Source organism: Podarcis gaigeae, assembly GCF_964106915.1.
Source record: "Podarcis gaigeae genome assembly, chromosome: 9".
In the NCBI taxonomy this organism is placed as follows: Eukaryota; Metazoa; Chordata; class Lepidosauria; order Squamata; family Lacertidae; genus Podarcis; species Podarcis gaigeae.
Genome location: NC_139685.1, coordinates 36,270,375 through 36,289,045, shown reverse-complemented (window position 1 = coordinate 36,289,045; position 18,671 = coordinate 36,270,375). Strand labels below are relative to the sequence as shown.

General features: G+C 45.9%; 1 protein-coding gene and 1 long non-coding RNA gene across 5 annotated transcripts in view; one reads left to right on the top strand and one right to left on the bottom strand.

Annotated features, from left to right (window-relative positions):
• Nucleotides 1–4,533: 4,533 nt before the first annotated feature.
• On the bottom strand, nt 4,534–9,054 carry LOC310852551. Its single transcript, XR_014568252.1, has 3 exons — nt 8,716–9,054; nt 6,052–6,940; nt 4,534–4,663 (listed from the first exon to the last, which is right to left on the bottom strand). It is a non-coding gene; the product is annotated as an uncharacterized lncRNA (long non-coding RNA).
• Nucleotides 6,938–18,671, top strand: part of TLL1 (tolloid like 1) — a 119,514-nt gene continuing 107,780 nt past the window's right edge. The window contains exons 1-2 of one of the 4 annotated variants that reach the window (XM_083755529.1): nt 6,938–7,558; nt 7,820–8,564. In XM_083755529.1, coding sequence (XP_083611655.1) covers nt 8,411–8,564 — 154 coding nt within the window. In that variant the 5' untranslated portion in view covers nt 6,938–7,558; nt 7,820–8,410. Of the gene's footprint in view, nt 7,559–7,699; nt 8,565–18,671 lie in introns of those variants that run through there. The other 3 variants (XM_083755532.1, XM_083755531.1, XM_083755530.1) reach the window with 3 other exon arrangements.

The window sequence follows — 18,671 nt, the reverse complement described above, 5'->3', positions numbered from 1 at the left end:
TTCTACCCACCCCAATAGCTGGGGGCGGGGGGGGGGGGGAGGTTCATGGAAATATTAGTCTTCTGCCCACTGGCATTAATATGGGTGTTGTTGTTTTCTTCTTAAGTATAGTCAATATCTCTAATCCAGGGTTCCACTGGGTAATTATGCACTGAAACCATCATGCTTTCAGTTGAACTTCTAAGGCTCCTTCTTCAGAGAGCATCCTCCTTCCATTAGCAGACAAGTTGCTTCCCAAACTCAGGAGAACTTCATGGGTGGTCTTCAATGCAACAAGAAGAGTAGTGGTGTGACAAAAGAAAAGAAAAGAAAAGAAAAGAAAAGAAAAGGAGAAACCAAAACAGGGAAAGGATGCTTTGAAAGTGCCCCTATGTGCAAGACATCCTTGGGTCCCTAACTATGGAAGGCTGATGACCAGAGCATACCTCACTTTATTTGGAAAGTTCACTTATGATCTCTCCCACTCAATAAATTCTATTAATGGGGACTTAACTTTGGGTTTATTTGTGTTCTTAATGGTAAGAAAAAGCAAAAAATGGAAGGCGTGTTAGTGATCAAGTTACTGTGTTTAAAACTAGCCACTGTTGTTAAACTCTTTTAATCCATTTAGCAAATATTTAGTTTTGAAGATTGGATGCTGTCCTCGGTTCAATCTGGCAGTCAGGCTCCTCTTTGTAAGGCAGAAGACACAAATGAAGGCAATATCTTTCAATAGAGATCAGGGGCTATGCACCCTGTTTATTAACTAGAAGATTGCAAAATCTTGGTAGGAAGTAATGTGAATGTATAATTAACAGCATGATCTGACCTCTTTAACTTTGAATGAGGCTTCCCCAATTAAATTTTCCTGGCCCTCGTTTTAAATAGCTATTCACAGCTGTGGACATTTGATTTATTCCCTGATGAGAGGCAGGGATGCTGACCAGCACTAGAAAACAACCGTTTTTAATTTAGATGTCTGTGCTAGATTCTAACCATTGCATCTTTTTAATCATATGTTTTAGTGATCATTTTTCTTTGCCTTTGCATTATTAAAAAAGTCTATTAAAGGATTGCGAGAGAGACTATCTGCGCATGGGAACAATATTTCACATTTGTTTATATTGTTTCAGACAAGGCATAAAATTTTCATGGGGACCAGAGGAACTGTTGGGTGCCCAACTCCCATATACCATCAGCTGGAAGTAGGAAGCCTAAGGGCACATCTGCGTCTTCTGGTGCGGCTGCTTCATCCCAGCAGGGAGCGGGAGACAGTGTGGTGCATGAGAAATTGTAGCAGCACCAGCGGGAACCTAAGGAGTGCAGCACACAGGCATTACAGTGGTATCTTGGTTTAAGAACAGCTTAGTTTATGAACAACTTGGATTAAGAGTGCTGCAAGCCCAGAAGTAGGCAAAGTTTGTGAACTTTGCCTTGGAAGCAGAACATGTTCCGCTTAGTGTTGAGTGTGTTCCATTTGTAAATTGAGTCCCCCACTGCTATGGAAAAGCACACCTTGGTTTAAGAACGCTTTGGTTTAAGAACGGACTTCCGGAACGGATTAAGTTTGTACGCCAAGGTACCACTGCATTCCTGTACTTCTCCAAGGTTTACAGTGATAATGCATGTACCACTGTTGCTTTTATCTGCATTGCTAACAAAGTGGCCAAAGATGGCACCAATGCAGATTTAGGAACGGACTCGGTATAGTATGGGCTGGTATCGTTGCCTGAACTTCTTGTCATTTCTTACCATTTTGTGTCCCTTTAGGAACCAGCCATTTGCCAATCTGGTGACCTCCAGGTGTGTTGGACTACAACTCCCATCAACCTCAGCTGGCAGGGCCATGCTGGCTGTGGCTGATGGGAGTTGTAGTCCGTAACATCTGGAAACAACCAGGTTGGTGAAGGAAGGTTGGTCTTTCTTTGTCCCTTGTCACCCAGGAGTGCTTTGTTCTTTGCACATGCTTCGGTTTCAGCTGTTCTATGCACTGAAAGCACGTCGCTTCTCCTGAAGAATCCTGGGAACTGTAGTTTGTTAAGGGTGCCAGGAACTGTAGCTCTGTGAGGTCCCGAGAATTCTTTGAAGTTTATGTAATGTTTTAAATGTGCTTTAAATGTATGATGTGAGTGTGGTATTTCTCTTTGGAATTAGTAGGGTAGTGCCTGGATCCAGACTTTAGATGTAATATTATACACACCGAATAGACGGTACCTATGAGCTCTTGCTTGGTACCTGTGTCTGTTACATGATGAACTAGCCAGAGTTTCTTTCTCCAAAGGGAGGGAGGTCTTGGTGAAACAAGAGGCTGGTTAATAAATATAAAATCAGATTCATGTATTTTTTTATTTGGGGGGGTTATAAACAAGAATGGGATGCAGGTGGCGCTGCGGGTCAAAGCACAGAGCCTAGGGCTTGCCGATCAGAAGGTTGGTGGTTTGAATCCCCGCGATGGAGTGAGCTCCCATTGCTCAGTCCCAGCTCCTGCCAACCTCGCAGTTCGAAAGCACGTCAAAGTCCAAGTAGATAAATAGGTACCGCTCCGGCGGGAAGGTAAACGGCGTTTCCGTGTGCTGCTCCGGTTTCCCAGAAGCGGCTTCGTCATGATGGCCACATGACCCGGAAGCTGTACGCCAGCTCCCTCGGCCAATAAAGTTGGATGGGCGCCACAACCCCAGAGTCGGCCAAGACTGGACCTAGTGGTCAGGGGTCCCTTTACCTTTACCTATACACAAGAATAATGTTATACAAACAAGTATACCAAATTTTCTCATGTCATTTGCATATCACAAAAATAGCATAATAAATGTGGAAAAATATCTACAACATATGTTTCATTATTACTGGTCATTTTTTTTAAAAGATAGAGGGCTCTGCATAGAAAGCAGGAGGTGACAAAGGCAGAAATAAGAGGGACTGAAAGATGTATATCCATGCAAAGCCATGAAAGGAATAGGCTCAAGCTACCACTTTCACACTGAGAAAGCCATAAAAGCAAATGCTAATTGGGACAGGTGAGGTGTGAACTGCTCAAGCTAACCTCTGGTATTTTCTTGGACAAATCAGGGCAAAATTGGCCTTGTAAACAGAGGAATGAAAGGACTGGGTGTGAATCCTCCAATTAAGCATTTATAAAAGTTCAGTTCTTAAAACACCTATGGCTAAGTTCAGTTTTGTCAGGTTAGAGGCAACTGTAACACAAAGTAAGACAATGGATCAAAAAATAAGCTGCTGAACTGGAGGATTCACAGGCATATTTTTTAAAGTTCCAGATGGACATCAGTTTTAAAGGTAGGATTCTTCTGCTTCTTTTAAGTCTTAAGAAGGACAATATGGACTGTGTTCCTGCTACCTAGTTGCTTAACCCCCATGAACATCCTCATCAGTGAGTGGGCAGGAACTGCGCCTGTCTGCATGTTGCACACTCAAAAGGCCAGGAAGGCAATGCCTTGTACCCAAACAGACCACTGATCCATCTGGCTCAGTATTCTCTACATGGACTGGCTGTGTTATTCAGAGTTTCAGCAGGGGGTATTCCCAATCCTGCTTGGAGATACTGGGGACTGAACCAGAGACCTTATGCATGCCAAGCAGGTATGGGCGTAGCCAAGGTTCTGCACACACACACCCAACAAAAGTCCCGTCCCACCCAGAAAAATCCTGGCTACTCCCATAAGAGCAGGCGTTCTCCCACCAAGCTATTGGGAGTCTGCCATCTTGGGAGTGGAGTTGGAAAAGGGACAGAGACTGGACTTGCTCCTTGTGAGAATCCAAAGCAATGGCTTTGGTGTCCCCTCCCAGAGCAGCAGGATCTATTGGAGTGGTGAAATGGACTGTTAATAATCCTGTGAGCCTTTCATTTTATGCTCAACCTATAGATCTGTTTTTTTAATCTCTTCAGTGCTGGGGGAAGAAGGCTACAGAGAAAGAAAATGAAATATTTGATGCATACCACAAATTATTTCTTTGATTGCATTGGGGTTTTTTTTTATTCCACCCCCACATATTCAGCAGCAGTGCAAACATTTAGATGATGATGTAAATGTAATGAAGATGGGTTTCCCCCTCTTGTTGCCAGGTTGTTGTTGTTTTTCAAGGGGGGGGGTGTCCTTCCAGTTATGCAGCCTGTCTCACTGTCTTTGTGTCTGTTACTTGGAAATGGCTGTAGGACAGACTTTGGATGTCTGTGCTGACAGATGGATCCTCAGCATTATATAGAGCAGGTTGGTAGTAGACATTTATGTGTGAAGCAAGAAATAATAATTAAAAAAACAACAACCCTCCTTGTCAGTATAGCAGCCTGCACTGAATCATGGGATTGCTCTGCTTTTCATGTAGTATTTACTAAGAAATGGAAACTGGGTGTGCAGATTTCATTTGTTTGTTTAAGGCATAAGAATAATATTATTCTACACTCCTTCTACACGCGATTCTTCCTTGACTTAGTTGGGCAGCCTTTCCATTGTAGGCCAGCGTTGTTGACCTGCTTCTGTATAGCAGCTAGAGCTGTGTCTGAGTCTTTATCTTTGTCAGGGTTCTTCAAGGCCAGCTGTCCTCAAGTCCGCTGCCAGCCAGCACCGCTCTGCTCTGCTGCCACTGGAGAAGCTGAGGTCAGGGGCAGATTGCCGTCTGGAGGCTAAGGGGTGACGTCAGTGAGTAACTTGCTGGGATGGTTAATCTCCTGCTGGAAGGATAGAGTTTAATAATGAACTTACTAGGGAAACCAGCACACACTTGAGACTGCATGCTGCATGCTTTCCTTGGGGGAGCGTGACTGGGACTAGCCAGTAATCAATATCCTCCTTGCCTGCATGTATGATTCCAATATGTGTATTTTATAGATCAAGGACAAGATCTGTTGTACACTTGTGATCTGCAGCAACTGAAAAACCAGCTACTCATTCTGAGGTAGGTATGCTTCTGCGTAGAGCTAATGATGGAAAATGGGATTTTGTGGTCAGGATTGCCTTCATTTCAGAACTAAGCGAGTAACAGGTGAGATATCTCTCCGTGGGTGCCAGATTAATCCCTTCCTTGTTTTCACAAACATCCGAAGGAGTAAGCCTTGGGAGTGCATCTTTATATTTTTATGTTTGATGTTATATTATGTTTTTATGTGTGTTGGATGCCGCCCAGGGTGGCTGGGGAGACCCAGCTGGATGGGCAGGGCATAAATAATAAAATTATTATAACTATTATTATTAGATAAGACATTCCACTTGATACGGAAAGTAACACTAGAAGCTCTTGGATAACAGCGGATTTCTGATACCTCTCTGATTCTAGTCTGGGAAGTTCTGTAGACATTTGTGAAAATAAAAAAAGCCCACAGATACTGTGGTGAAACAGTAGAGTGCATGCTTTGTACACAGGTTAAATCTCCCATGTCTCCAAGTAAGGCTGGGAATGTTCCCTTGCTAAACACTGGAGAGCTTCTGTGGTTTAACTTGATACATGTAACACAGCTTCCTTTGCTCCCAACGTATCAAAACTGGCAGCTGAATCACTTTAAGGAAGGTTTCAGCCAATTTTGGGTAAATGCTATCTAAGTGAAGACTAGCTATGGGACAAATCACGAGGCTTCTTAGGTTGTGCACCATAAACTGAAGTGCATCAATGTGGTGGACCTTTTCTTTCCTGTTTTTCTGCCTTTAGCCACAGAAGTAATTCCTATGAGGGCAATACAATCTTTTAAAAATATGCATGTTTTGGAGGCAAAAGGCCATTCTGTGAGCAAGCTCAGCTAAGGAGGGCAATGGAAGGGTTTTCCAATAAGGGCAGCATGTGAGTGGCAGGCCTGCATGTAACACCCTCCTATTTACAAACCAAGGCTGTTCATGCCTACCGGGAAGTTTAATCAACGCTCCGGACAAAGCCCTCTTTCCCTCTCTCTCAACCTTTCCAGGTTTTTGTTCTAATCATCACATCTACCAGGCTCCTATTGTGCCTGGGTATCTTCTTTTCCAAACATCCCACCATCCTTCCAGGGCCCTGTAGTCAGCAGCAATTCTAACTGTAGATGTGATGATGAAGCAGTTTCATTGTAGATGTGATGATGAAGCTCACACATGCTTTAACCTCTGGAAGGAAACTCTGTGGCTGGAGATTCCCGGAAGGCCAGCATCCCAAGTCCTGATCCGAGAGGCCTTTGGAGCTGCCTGTTTCTTTTCTTTGCTGCCCTCCTGGGAAGGGAAGCCAGGGTCAGTCTGCATGGCATTTGTTACCATCTTGCCGCTCTGTTTGTTGCTGGTGTTGTTTGTGTGTTTTGGTGGGCCGGAAGCACCCTGTGAGCATGTCCACTTGTAGGGAGATGAGGCCGTTTTCCTCTCCATCTTTCGCCCAGAAGGGGAATAATTCCGAGAAGCTATTAAGATAGAGAGGAGCCTTTGGAGAGCTCTGTTGTATAACAAAGCCAAGAGCAACTTCGCAGCGGCCCTTTCAAATGCCTGTTAAATGTGACACCACAATGTCAGCATCAGCGAAACCTGCCAGTTAACTTGCGCCTCTTCCCTCCTCTCCGCCTTCCGAGGAGACTTGTAAAAAAAAGAGGCGGGGAAGTGTTGTTGCTGTTTTCTGCCTCCTTTCTACAGTAAAACTCTCACCTTTTGACAGATTTACACAACTCCAATGTGTCTCTTTGGCGAGCCAGACTCAACGGTGTCATTTCTATCTGGATGTGTTGGTTAGGGTTGATGTTTGATTTGATATATATATATATTTAATTTTTAACCATTTAGGAGAGCTATGCCTTTTCTTCTTCTAGGCTTGATCTGAGACTTGCCTCGGGGGAAAGAAGGAAAATCCAGCTCTCTCTCGCACTGACTCCGTTTTCCAACTGAACGCCCCGTTTCCAAGGGAAGGAGCTGTAGCTGCGCCGGAAACTTTGCTGCTGGAAGAAAACAAAACAAAAAAACCCCTCTCTTAACCTTTCGCATCCGCTGGAAAGCCAGAGCCGAGCTGTCTGCAAAAATAGATAAATAAATAAATAAATTTCTACCGCGCTGTTGGTGCACAACCTGCTTTTCCTCATTTATTTATTTATTTTTGTTAATTTTGCATTTGCCTTCACGTGTGTGCATACTTTTTTTTTTAATGTACAGCTGAAACGGCTTTCGTTGGCTGAACTTTGCTGATCAATGGTCCTCTTATACCCATTTATTTAAACAAACTGTGCTAGGAAAAGAGAGAGAGAGAGAAACTTTCCTTCCTTCCCTCTCGCCTTTGCACGCTGGCAGCTGAAATTGAGCGGCGGCAGCAGCAGCTCTCCTCCTCGAGCGAGCGCGGAAGGCGCTGCACTTCTCCTTCATCGCCGTTCTTGTCGTCGTCGCCGCCGGGCGCGCTTCCCTTCTGCCCGCGCCCGGATGCCGGCGACCCCTGGACGGAGCATGGCTTCGCTCTGATCGCCGCCGCCCTCCGCCCGCCCCGCCAAGCCCTGCTATGCCTCGCTTCTCCGGGCAGACAGCAGCCCTATGGCGAGGGAGGCGCCCCGGGCAGGCGCGCGTGGTGTTTCCCTAAGGCCGTCGAGGGAGCCGAGCAGCAGCAGCAGCAGCCCGGATCCTGACCCGGATTGTATGAATAAGTAAGCAGGATGCTGGCGGCCAGGACGAGAATTAAGAGGAGTGGAGGGAAGAGGAGGAGTGGGGTAGGGGTGGGGGTGGAGGGAAGCCCAGAGAACAACAAAAAAAAGAAGAAGGGGGGGGGGAGAGAGAAGCCTTGGCACTTTTCCTGGCTCCCTCCAGTGCAAGCGCTTTGCCATCACTGCAGGGCTACGGTGGTGGGAACAGACTTGTGACCCCCCCCTTTCTCTCTTCTTCTTCTTCCCTCTCTCTCCTCTCGGCAGCTCGCCGATGTGCAGCCCGACTCCGCCGCCCAGTAGCAGGCGAGCAGGGAGCAGCGACGGGATCCGGAGCGGCGCGAGGCGATCGGCGGACCGGAGGATCCCCCGCGCTTGCCTCCGCCGCTGGACAGCCCAGGCGACCAGAGCCCCCGCGCGCAGCCCCGCGACGCCGCCGCTGCTGCTGTCGCTGCTGTGGCGGGAGAATTTGCAAGAGCAGCGGCGGAGGCGGCGGCAGAAGCAGCGCGGAGGAGAAGGGGAACCCGGGAAAGTTTGCTTGGCCTTTGACAGAGGCGAGGAGAGCAGTCAGACGTGGTGAGAGGAGCGAGCGAGTGAGCGCCTCTCCGCCGGGCTCGGCGGAACAGAGAAGCCTTTGCCGCCCCGCGCGCGTTTTCCTTCGCGAGTGGGGAAGCGCCAGGTCCGGATCGGACACCCCCAGAGAGGAGCGCGGACGGCCAAGCGAGCCCAGCACACAAACACACACACACCACTCTCTCTCACACACAAATACACTCGCGCGCGCGCCCCCTCTCTTGCTGACACTCGGCGGCGCCTTGGCTCTCTCTCTCCCCGTCTGGGCTGGGGAGGAGCGTGACCATGCTGGCTTGGAGGGTGGCTCTGTGGCTGGCCGGCGTGACCCTGTGCGGCAAGCTCGCCCGCGGCTCCGGGATCGACTACGACGACTACGCGTACGAGCTCGACGGAGGGGACGAGGCGGAAGCGATCGATTATAAGGATCCCTGCAAAGCCGGTGAGTTCAGGGGACCTAGTTGGGCTCCCCGCCCAGACCCCGGTGCTTTCCCGTGCGCTCTTTTCCCAAAGTAGGGGCTGTCTGGTTTCCCTTGCCTGGGAGTTGTGTCTGTGTGCGTGGAGGGGGAGAGAGGAGAACGGGGGCAGCTCACCTGCTTCCTTCTCCTCCTCCGGATCGGCGTGGGACACTCCAAACAGGCATGGCCAGGAGGAAGCGTGAGAAGCCGGGGCAGGCGCAGTGGGGCTCGCGCTAGTCTTCCTTTTTTGCAATAATGCCGCTGGGGGCAGATTTCGAAGAACCTGCTTTCCTCGGACTTGCGAGCCTGTGTCCCCAAGAGTGCATACACTTTTCCTTTGCAGCTGTGCCTGGAAGACAAACGTGCTTTCCAGGCGCAGCAACCACAACAGAGAGAAATCTGGAGTTTGTTTCCCGTGCCCCTTGATGACGGCAGGAATCCCAACTTTCTCCGGGACGATTTCATCTTCTCTCTTTCTCTGTGTCTTTCCCCAAATCTCCGTCTCTCCACATTGAGGCGCTAGTCAAAACAGGTTTCTTCTGCTTGGGGCTACAGAGGAGAGAGAGGATGGGGGAGGGGGGACTGGCAGGGAGCAGAGCAGTCCTATGGCCCTTTCAAGATTTTTAATTCTGAATTGAGAAGGTCAAGGTTGTCAGGAAATCACTCTTCCACCCTCTGCCCCCACTTCATCTCATAGCTTTGCAGCGGAGCAGCAGTTTAATGGGCACGGTAAGGTAATCTATGAACACATTTCTATTTGGATTGGATCCTGCCTGAACCAGAACAGACCCTCTGAAATCAAAAGGATTTAAGCTAATTATTATTAATACAAGTCTCATTGATTTCAATGGGTTTGCCAACCCAAATCCTCTTGATTTCAGTGGGTCTAAGCTTAGCTAAGTCTGGATCCAACTCTTTGTTAGTACATCTCATGCGCCAAGATTGAGAACTTTCATTGAAATGGGTCCTGGGGAGTCAGAGTCAGTGAACCCTGACTCAGATTGACTTACAGCGGGGGGGGGGGGAGCTGGACTAGATGACACATGGGGTCCCTTCCAACTATACATGATAGGCATTGGTGGGCTCCTCCTGCCACCAACTGCAGAATGGCCAATGGTCAGGAATGACAGAAGCTGGAGAGCCACACAGGTTCTCCGTCCCTCATGTAGAGGCTGCTACTCATGTTGAATCAATACTTGCTTGGTGAGGGATAGAATCGACTCAGTTGATCTGAGAATTAAATTGTTTCCACTACAGTACATAATCCAAGAGCTCTGCAATATGCAGCTGCCTTGCCTGTGCATCTTTACTCAAAGCAAACTCCTACTGAAGTCCGTAACTTCCAGGCAGAGCTTTAGATAGTTTTCCACTTGCACCGCTAAACCTAACAAGTGTCCCATGTTCTCTCTGTGTGAACGTTTGTGAACTTCTTGGTTATAGAACGCAGGAAATGGAGTTGATTGTTCATAATCTTTCCCATGTGGTTTTTGCATTCATACTATATAGACAAAATGTAATCCTGGTGTGAACAAAGATAGATTGTAAACATGGCTCTGTCCCGAGCTCTCCTTCCTTTATTTACAGCACAAGGCGATCTTTGGATCACCTATGGTAGACATTTCTTCTGAGGGTAGAAAACCCATTTTCTGGCAGGCTTTGCTGAGTCAGTGATTTTCTTAATGGGAATGAGAGGGGGTGGGTGGGATTGCTGGCCCGTAATCACCCTCTGGAACCGGCAGGTTTATGGCTCCAGCGAAAATGCATGGAGAGAGAGAGAGAGAGAAATGCAGTTCAGTAGCTGGAGTCTTTGTGTGCTTTTCACTTAGGAAGCGGTAGCAACAGTAGCAGCAGCAGCAGCAGCAGCAGCAGATGATTCAGTCTTCAGCTTCCCATTTAGTGTACTGGAGATGGGAGGGTACTGCCCTTGTGGTCAGAGATGGGGGGAAAGTGCCCTTGATGTCAGGGTTGGGGAACGTGTGGCTTTCCAGATGCTGCTCCCATCAACCCTGGCCACTGGGCATGCTGGCTGTGGCTGATGGGATATATTCAGGGTTTCCCATCCCTGCTCTAGGTAAGCCCTTCTTTTGCATTAAGGAAGAATTTCTGCAAACTATGTCCATTCTGCATGGGACGTGGCTTTCCCATGGCAATATCTTACTTCTCCAGACTTTATCATCTCCAGCTGCAAAACAGATAGGAGCTTTCCAGTGCAGTGGAGTTTGGGATCAAGTCCAAGGTGCCAATTCAGTTATAGCATAATTTCTCCACAGAGGAAAACACTTAAAGAGGCATACACGTGGAAGACATTATAGAGGAAGACAAAATGCAGGTGGATCTTGGGGGAAATACTCAGGAGTAGTAACCAGAAAGACTCAAGTCTCAGGTTCATGTATCATTTCTATGTATTCACTGGATCCCTGCCCCCACAACACACACACATTCCACATACAGTGGTACCTTGGTTTACAACCATAATCCATTCCGGAGGTCCATTTGTAAACCAAAACAGGTTGTAACCCAAGGCGCGCTTTCACCAATGGGGTCTCCCCCCAAAAAAGGGTTGTAATCCCAAAAAAGTTTGCAAACCAGGACACGCACTTCTGGGTTTGACGTGTTTGTAATCCAGAACGTATGCAAACCAGACTGTTTGTAAACCAAGGTACCACTGTATCACTGTAAGAAAAGTGTTACATCAGAGTTGATCCCACAAAAATATATTTTCACAGCAGAAGCCTGTGGAGGTTTACTCTTAAGTAAGTCCTGCTGAATTCAGTTGCACTTTCCCCAGAGAGAGTGTGCATAGGTTTGCAGCCTGAACCAGACTGTTCACTGAACAGTTACTGAATGGCAGATCTAAAGAGATTAAGGGCACTCTGGATTAGGAAACATGGCAAATTTTGCCTTTCAAATCGTGGAACAAGTTTTTTTGAGTCTCCTAAAGTCACTTAATTTTTGATCCAGGCAAATCAGCAGCAGTCGGTAGGATCAGAATTATGCCACTGGACTTTAGGAAAGCAGTTTTATTTTTTAAATAACCAAAACTGTTTTTAAAAAGATTTTTTAAAAAACCCCTGCAAAAAGCAAAAAATAAAATAAAATAAAAAATGTATGCTGTAAAAGTTTCTACCAAGGCTGGTCAATAAATAATCACTGACATAGCAACTTAAGTGTCACTGGTTGGAATAAGAAAGAGGAAAGATCAATTCAGGGAAGATGATTTTACCACCTTTGGACAAGCAAAGTGGATCAGATTCCAACGTATGGGCGGTGGCGATGCTCATTCCTCCAACCAAGCTTTTGAATATTTCTCATTTGGGCTAGAAACCAAATATTCAAATGCTTGGCTGGAGTGCATGGAAGAGCCATATGCCTCCCACGTGAATTGCTTCCAAGCTTAAGGTGAAAACCCTGGATCTATCCAACTGTCTCGCCTTGAGGCAAAGAACTGTAAACTGAATTGCATCTAAGAGAGGCTTGCCTCACATGTTGGATGAACATGTAAGGCCACGCCCACTAGCCCTGCCCCTGGCTTCTGCTCAATGAACAACGGTAGGGAGGCCAATTTTGCATGCATAGATTGCAGGCATGAAGGATCCTCCCTTCAGACTTTCCGTCTGTACAAGGGGATGCCAGGAGGCAGAGCTAGTTGGTGCTGATGGGGCTGGTCAGTGCAGCCCTGCTCAAGTGCAGATCTAGTGTGCGAGAGAGACTTCTGCATTGGGCAATATCAGTCTGTGGTTCTTTCAGTCTGTGGCTTTTAGTAGTAGTAATTGTGTGCTGTACGCTCTAGGGGTAGGTAGTAAATCTTAGCAAAGTTTGCTTCCACCCTGTGAATAGTGCTTTATATTATTAAACCTGGTGCTTGGGTTTGTTGTGGTCAACAGTTATGATGAAATTGAATGTGCCTTAGGATAACCTCAAATTCAGTTTTCATTACAGATGAGTTAATATGTCAAAGTTCTCAATAAATGGAAGATCTGCTTTTCCAGATTTCCATGAAACATCAGCTTGATCGTGTGACGTGCATGTTAGATTTAAAGGCTATTTAAGTGGCTTGAGTGAGTTCATATTGGATCTGTTGGATCCCACTCAGTGACTTTCCTGGCATTGGGGTTATGGTTTTTGAGTCATGGCTTTTGAGCTCAAAATGACATATTTTTGCAGTGTGTGTATATGCCAAATTCATTTTGAAAGAGTATTATAAACAACATTGGTCCATGTGCTGCAGCTGGAGAGTAAAACAAGTGCTTGAGCTTTGTGGTCCCTTCTTTTGCATTACTTATTTTGTTCCATGAGACTTAGTTCAGCCAAAGTTAGTGTTCCTTTTGGCCACAATCCTCAATTATTTATTCTTTTCGCAAAGAATGGGATCAAGTGGTTTGAGGTTGGAGGAGTGGTGGGTGCACCCCAGAGTAAGCGATTTGAGTAATGGCTGTGTTACTTGGTTGCTTTTAGTCATAATTATTGAGGAGTATGTGTTGACAGTGCCAGATATGCTCTCTATCACATGATTCCTTTTCTAATCGTAGAAATATGTATCACCTTGGTATAAATTGTTAAACATTCTTTGCTTGTAGATGAGGAATGTACAACAGCAGAAGTCAAATGAATTTGCATCTGCTCAGCTCACACACAAAAATTAGAGACATTTTGAGCACAGCTATATCAAGCTTCTGAGCTCTCCGGTTTTATCTATGTTTACTTAGAAGTAAACCCTGCTGAATTCAGTGTGGCTCGTTCCCAGCTAGGAATTCCAGCTATTGAACTTTCGGAGCCTGCCCCTGACTGGGTTTACTCAGACGTAAGTCCTTTTGATGTTGATAGGGCTTACTTCCAAGTTTTGCAGCCAGGTTTGCAGGCTAAGGCTCTGGCAGTTACCTGGCTATGCTCATGTACCTGGTAATAAGTCCCATGGAGCATTGCAGCACTTCTGAATCAAGTTGTGCGGGATAGCATTGCCGGTGTTAAATGGGAAAAATTAATTTGTGTCATATTTTTGTAAGGTTTTGAAACGGTTAGCACAATGAAATGCTTAAAGTTCTGCTCAATCCCAAGGCACATGTTCTAAAATGTTAGTGGCATGGATATTCTGGAGTAAATAAGAAAGGAAAAGAATGAAAACATATTGGTGATGTCAGATGTTATATATATATATATATATATATATATATATATATATATATATATTGCTGAGAATGAATGCATTTGATTTAATATTTCATGCAGAATAAACAGTTTATATAAACAAATATATATTATTTATGATATTGAGAACTTTAAGCAATGCCCTTGCTTCAAGCTGAGTTGTTTACAGATGCCTTTGGTGGAGACACAGAAAGAAAAACACTCAGCCTGGGAGAGATGTGAATTGTGCACTCTGCAACCATTGATATGATCTTGTCTTCCACTGGAGCTGCCTATCTCCTTCACTTCGAGGATACCGTATGTGCGAAGATGGATTAACCCGTTTCCAGGCTTACATTTCTGGCTGCCACAACAAATGGCCTCCTTGCCATACAGAGAGTGGTTTCAAATCCCTACAACTTTTGGCCTTACCTTATGTCCTGGCTCGCTAGGTTCAGGAAGGCTGATCACTGTGCTCAGAGTTCAGTGCTATTTTTTTCTAGAAAAAGAGGTGCCAGAACTCACTATGAATGCCTCCCTTGTTCTCTTATAATGGCAATGGAGCCCACCTGAGAGGTGCCAGAACTGAGTTCCAGTGAGTTCCGGCTGAAACCCCCCCCCCCCGCCAGAGTTTTGAGGGAGAGGAGCAACATGTCACGTTTTTAGATTTTTCTAGAAATCAGAATGTTGAATAATGTGAGTGGCAAAGTTTAGCTTTCTTTGAGCTGTGGAACTATTTTGAGATGAAGCAGAATTTCACGTTTTCTGGCTTTCCGGTAGTGGGGCTGACTGGGACTCAGATGACTTGAGGCGTGTGTGTTGGCTAAAGAAACTGGGCTTTCTACAGCATTATAGAGGCCCCAGAGAGCCAAGCGGATGTCTTCAAACTAGGTGTACTGGTGAAATGCAAGAGTTACACAGCTTTAGCTTTCTGGGCAAGGAAGTGACCAAGGACATAGCAAGCCCAACTAGACATCGATGGCTCTTCCTGTCCTATCTGTGTTGCAACTATAGCAACTATCATGCTCTTATTTTTAGCTTTCTTTTATGGTTATACCCCCCATCCTTTGTGAGGAAAGTTAGTCACACTGTCTACATTTACACTTCATTTTGTCTCAACCTCCCATCTGTTCAGTAGTTCTTCAACTGTTGCTCTGAGCAAATTTCCTTGCTGGCTGTGGCAAGCAACCCCATTCGCTTGTCCTTGTCATCTTCTTCTTTGCTTGTGGCATCCGGTTTCTTAAGGCTCACCTCCTCACATCTGCCACAGCCTTTCTGTTGGGCTGACATCTTCCACTGCTTCACCAGCAGCATTTGTGGCACCCTGTGCTTGTCTCCTGTACATGTGCTTCTTCCTATGTTGCAGAATATGAGGAGTGTGGAGAGCTAGTTTGCTCATCCTGTCTCAAGGCATAAGGGTTCTCCCAACTCTGCAAAGCTTCTCAGAAATAAGAAGGGGGGGGGGAGAACTGGGTAAGGTGAAATGAAGATGGCTTTGCTAGAGAGACAGAGGGAATAGCGGGCAGGACTTTGGGGCAGTGGTACCAAGTGAGAGAGCAAGCGAGAGAGATTTGCTTCAACCAGTGTTTTGATTCACCAGCATCGTGGTCTGTTAGTTGGAAAGATGCCTTTTGCAACACAGCTGAAGAATATGCTGTGAACGCTGGACCTTGATGAAGTCAGTCTTCAGCAGGCATAGGCAAACTCTGGCCCTCCAGATGTTTGGGACTACAATGCCCATCATCCCTGGTCAGGGATGATGGGAATTGTAGTCCCAAACATCTGGAGGGCTGGAGTTTGCCTATGCCTGGTCTTCGAAAGCACGTCAAAGTGCAAGTAGATAAATAGGTACTGCTCTGGTGGGAAGGTAAATGTCGTTTCCATGCGCTGCTCTGGTTTGCCAGAAGCGGCTTAGTTATGCTGGCCACATGACCCAGAAGCTGTACGCTAGCTCCCTCGGCCAGTAACCTCAGAGTCGTCTCCGACTGGACCTAATGGTCAGGGGTTCCTTTACCTTTACCTAGGTAATAATTTCATCCATTTATTACAAGTGGGCAATGTTCAGCTTCTAGGTCAGGAGCAGGGCTTCTTTTTCACCCCTGGGGTATTTCCTTCTGTGTAACTGTCCAGGGGCCACGTACCAATAGTGAGCAATGCCAGAGGCAAAAGAGGACAGAGCAATCAATGTAATTTTTACTTTTGTACAGTAAGCCAGTTTCTCTCGCATCACCACTCTCTATCTTCCTCCAGCCAGGCAAGTCAGAGGCACTATAAGAGTTCAAGGATATATTCCATACAGGCAAAAACACTTGAGGAGGATCGTGTGAAGCAGAGCTGGTGAGGGGTGTGGCTTGGAAGAATCCCAAGGGCCAGAGGGAGAGGCATAGAGGCCACATTTGGCCACCAGGCTTCAAATTCCCACCCCCAATCTGCTGGCTATATGCAACAATTTTGTTTTTGTTTTAATCCTGAAAACTCTGTATATAAAAAGGTAAAGGGATCCCTGACCATTAGGTCCAGTCGTGATCAACTCTGGGGTTGCTGCGCTCATCTCGCTTTACTGGCCGAGGGAGCCGGCGTACAGGTTCCCGGTCATGTGGCCAGCATGACTAAGCCGCTTCTGGCGAACCAGAGCAGCACCCGGAAACGCTGTTTACCTTCCCGCCGGAGCGGTACCTATTTATCTACTTTTGAGTCATTGTGGTATGAGAGAGTAAACTGAATATGATGTTGGCATCCATCTGTCTCGAGAAACAATGGGGTGCACATCTGGGGATGCAGCCAAACCACTGGAGAATCACAGCAGCTGCTGTGGCTGCAGAGACCAGTAACTCCTAACTGCTGCCTCCCACATTGTTTTTGCTGCATTAGTAGCACCAAAGTGACCTCTCCGGGGTGCAAGCCTTGGCAGCGTATATGGAGGTCCTGGGCTGCCCAGATGACAAGACAAAACCCCCGCTCTCGGCCTGCAGAACAATATTTTTGGCACCAGATTGGTTGCAGGAGTTTCCAGAAGGAGGCATGCAAGCCACCATCCACCACCCTAGAGTCTCCACTCTGGATTTGTGTAGGGTTTACTCCTTAGCCTTTTCTTTTCCCAAAGACTCTGTGGTTTAAAAAAGCAAGTGGTATAGTTTTCAGTGTCTGACAAATTATTACATGCCTTCATTGTCTCATTTAGCCCCACAAAATTAATTTTGAAGAAGAAAGCCTCTGTTTCTGCTGCTAGACAGATGGCAGTCTGAGAAGGTCCGCTTGACAAAGGCCAAGCAGTGAGTTGGGATATTCAACCCCAAAGGCTCAGATTCAGCACTCTGTCTGCTGGGCAGCACTCGCTTCTACGGACATTAGAATGTGAGTCTGTGGTTTTTCCCTTCAATATTTAAAAGTAGAGATTGTAATGATTCAAAGAGGAAGAGATCAATTTTGGTCTAAAATAGCTCCTGGGCTCTTGTTTTATCGAAGTATGTGAAAGATGATGCCTGAGGGGAGGCAGTCTTGGTAATTAGCCACCTGCTCTGAATACTTAGCATTGCTAAGGTGATGTTTGCCTGAGAAGAAGACCAATAAATGAATAGGTGACAGATCTTAGGCTGTTTTTATTGGCAAGAACACACATTGTATTTGTCGTGGGATTTCATAGAATCATAAAATTGTAGAGGGCCCAACCCCCTGCAATGAAGGAATCTCAACTCTGCTTAAAAACCTCCAAGGAAGGAGAATCCACCACATTCTGGGGGAATTCGTTCCACTGTCAAACAGCTGCTACCATCAGAAAATGCTTCAGAAGTTTAGTCAGAATATCATTTCATGTAACTTGAAGTACAAGACATCCTTTTCGCATGTACCACTGGCAATCCAGGTGTCCCCATTTTATATTTGTGCAGCTGGTTCTTCCTGCCTAAGTGCAGAACCTTACATTTGTCTGCATTCATTTTGTTAGTTTGGGTCCAGTTCTCCAATCCATTAAGTTCTTCTTGAATCCCGGTTCCTGTCTTCTGCAGCATTGGCTACCCCTCCCAGTTTGGTATCATATGCAAATTTGATGAGCATCCCCTCATTTCCTTCATGCAAGTCATTTTTAAAAGACTTCAAGCAACAACGGGCCCAAGACAAGAATCGCTTGCTACTTTTTTCCAGGATGTTGAGGAACCATTGGTGAGCACTCTTTGGGTTTGGTCAGTCAACCAGCTACAAATCCACCTAACAGTTACCTCATCCAGCCCACATTTTACCAGCTTCTCCACAATAATATCATGGGGAACTATGTCAAAAGCTTTCTGAAATCAAGATACCCTACATCCACAGCATTCCCCTTATCAACCAAGCTTGTAACTCTATCCAAAAAAAGAAAAGGAAATTCAACTGGCATGAGTTATATTTGAAAAACCCATACTGTGTCTTAGTAATTATAACATCCTTTTCTAAGTGCTCACAGACCAATTGTTTAATTATCTGTTCTAGCACCTTTCCTGGTATTGAAGTCAAGTTCAGCAGTTGGCAGTTACCTGGGTCTTCTCCCTGCCCCCACCCCCCATTTTTGAAGATGGGGACATCATTTGTCCACCTCCAGTCCACAGGGACCTCACTTGTTCTCCAAAAATTCGCAAATATTATAGACAGAGTCTCTGAAATTATATCTGCAAGCTACTTTAGTGCCCTTGGTTTATTTTGCAGGGCAGCTTTGAGTTGCTCTCTGAAGCAGTTAGCTATGTAAATAAACTCTTATTTATACTTTGTGTTACAACAGTTGCATAAATGTTAGATAGCAGTTGCAAAACTTTTGAATGGAAACTTTTTCCACACTTATCATGAGCTGGCATATTTACTAGCTAGTCAGAAAGAGGATTTCCATATATTTGAATAAACATGGTGGGATTCTGACATCTAATGGACCAATTGACCTCATTCTGTGAACTCCACATATAATTCTGAAAACAGTGATGTGACAGGCATAATTCCTTGAC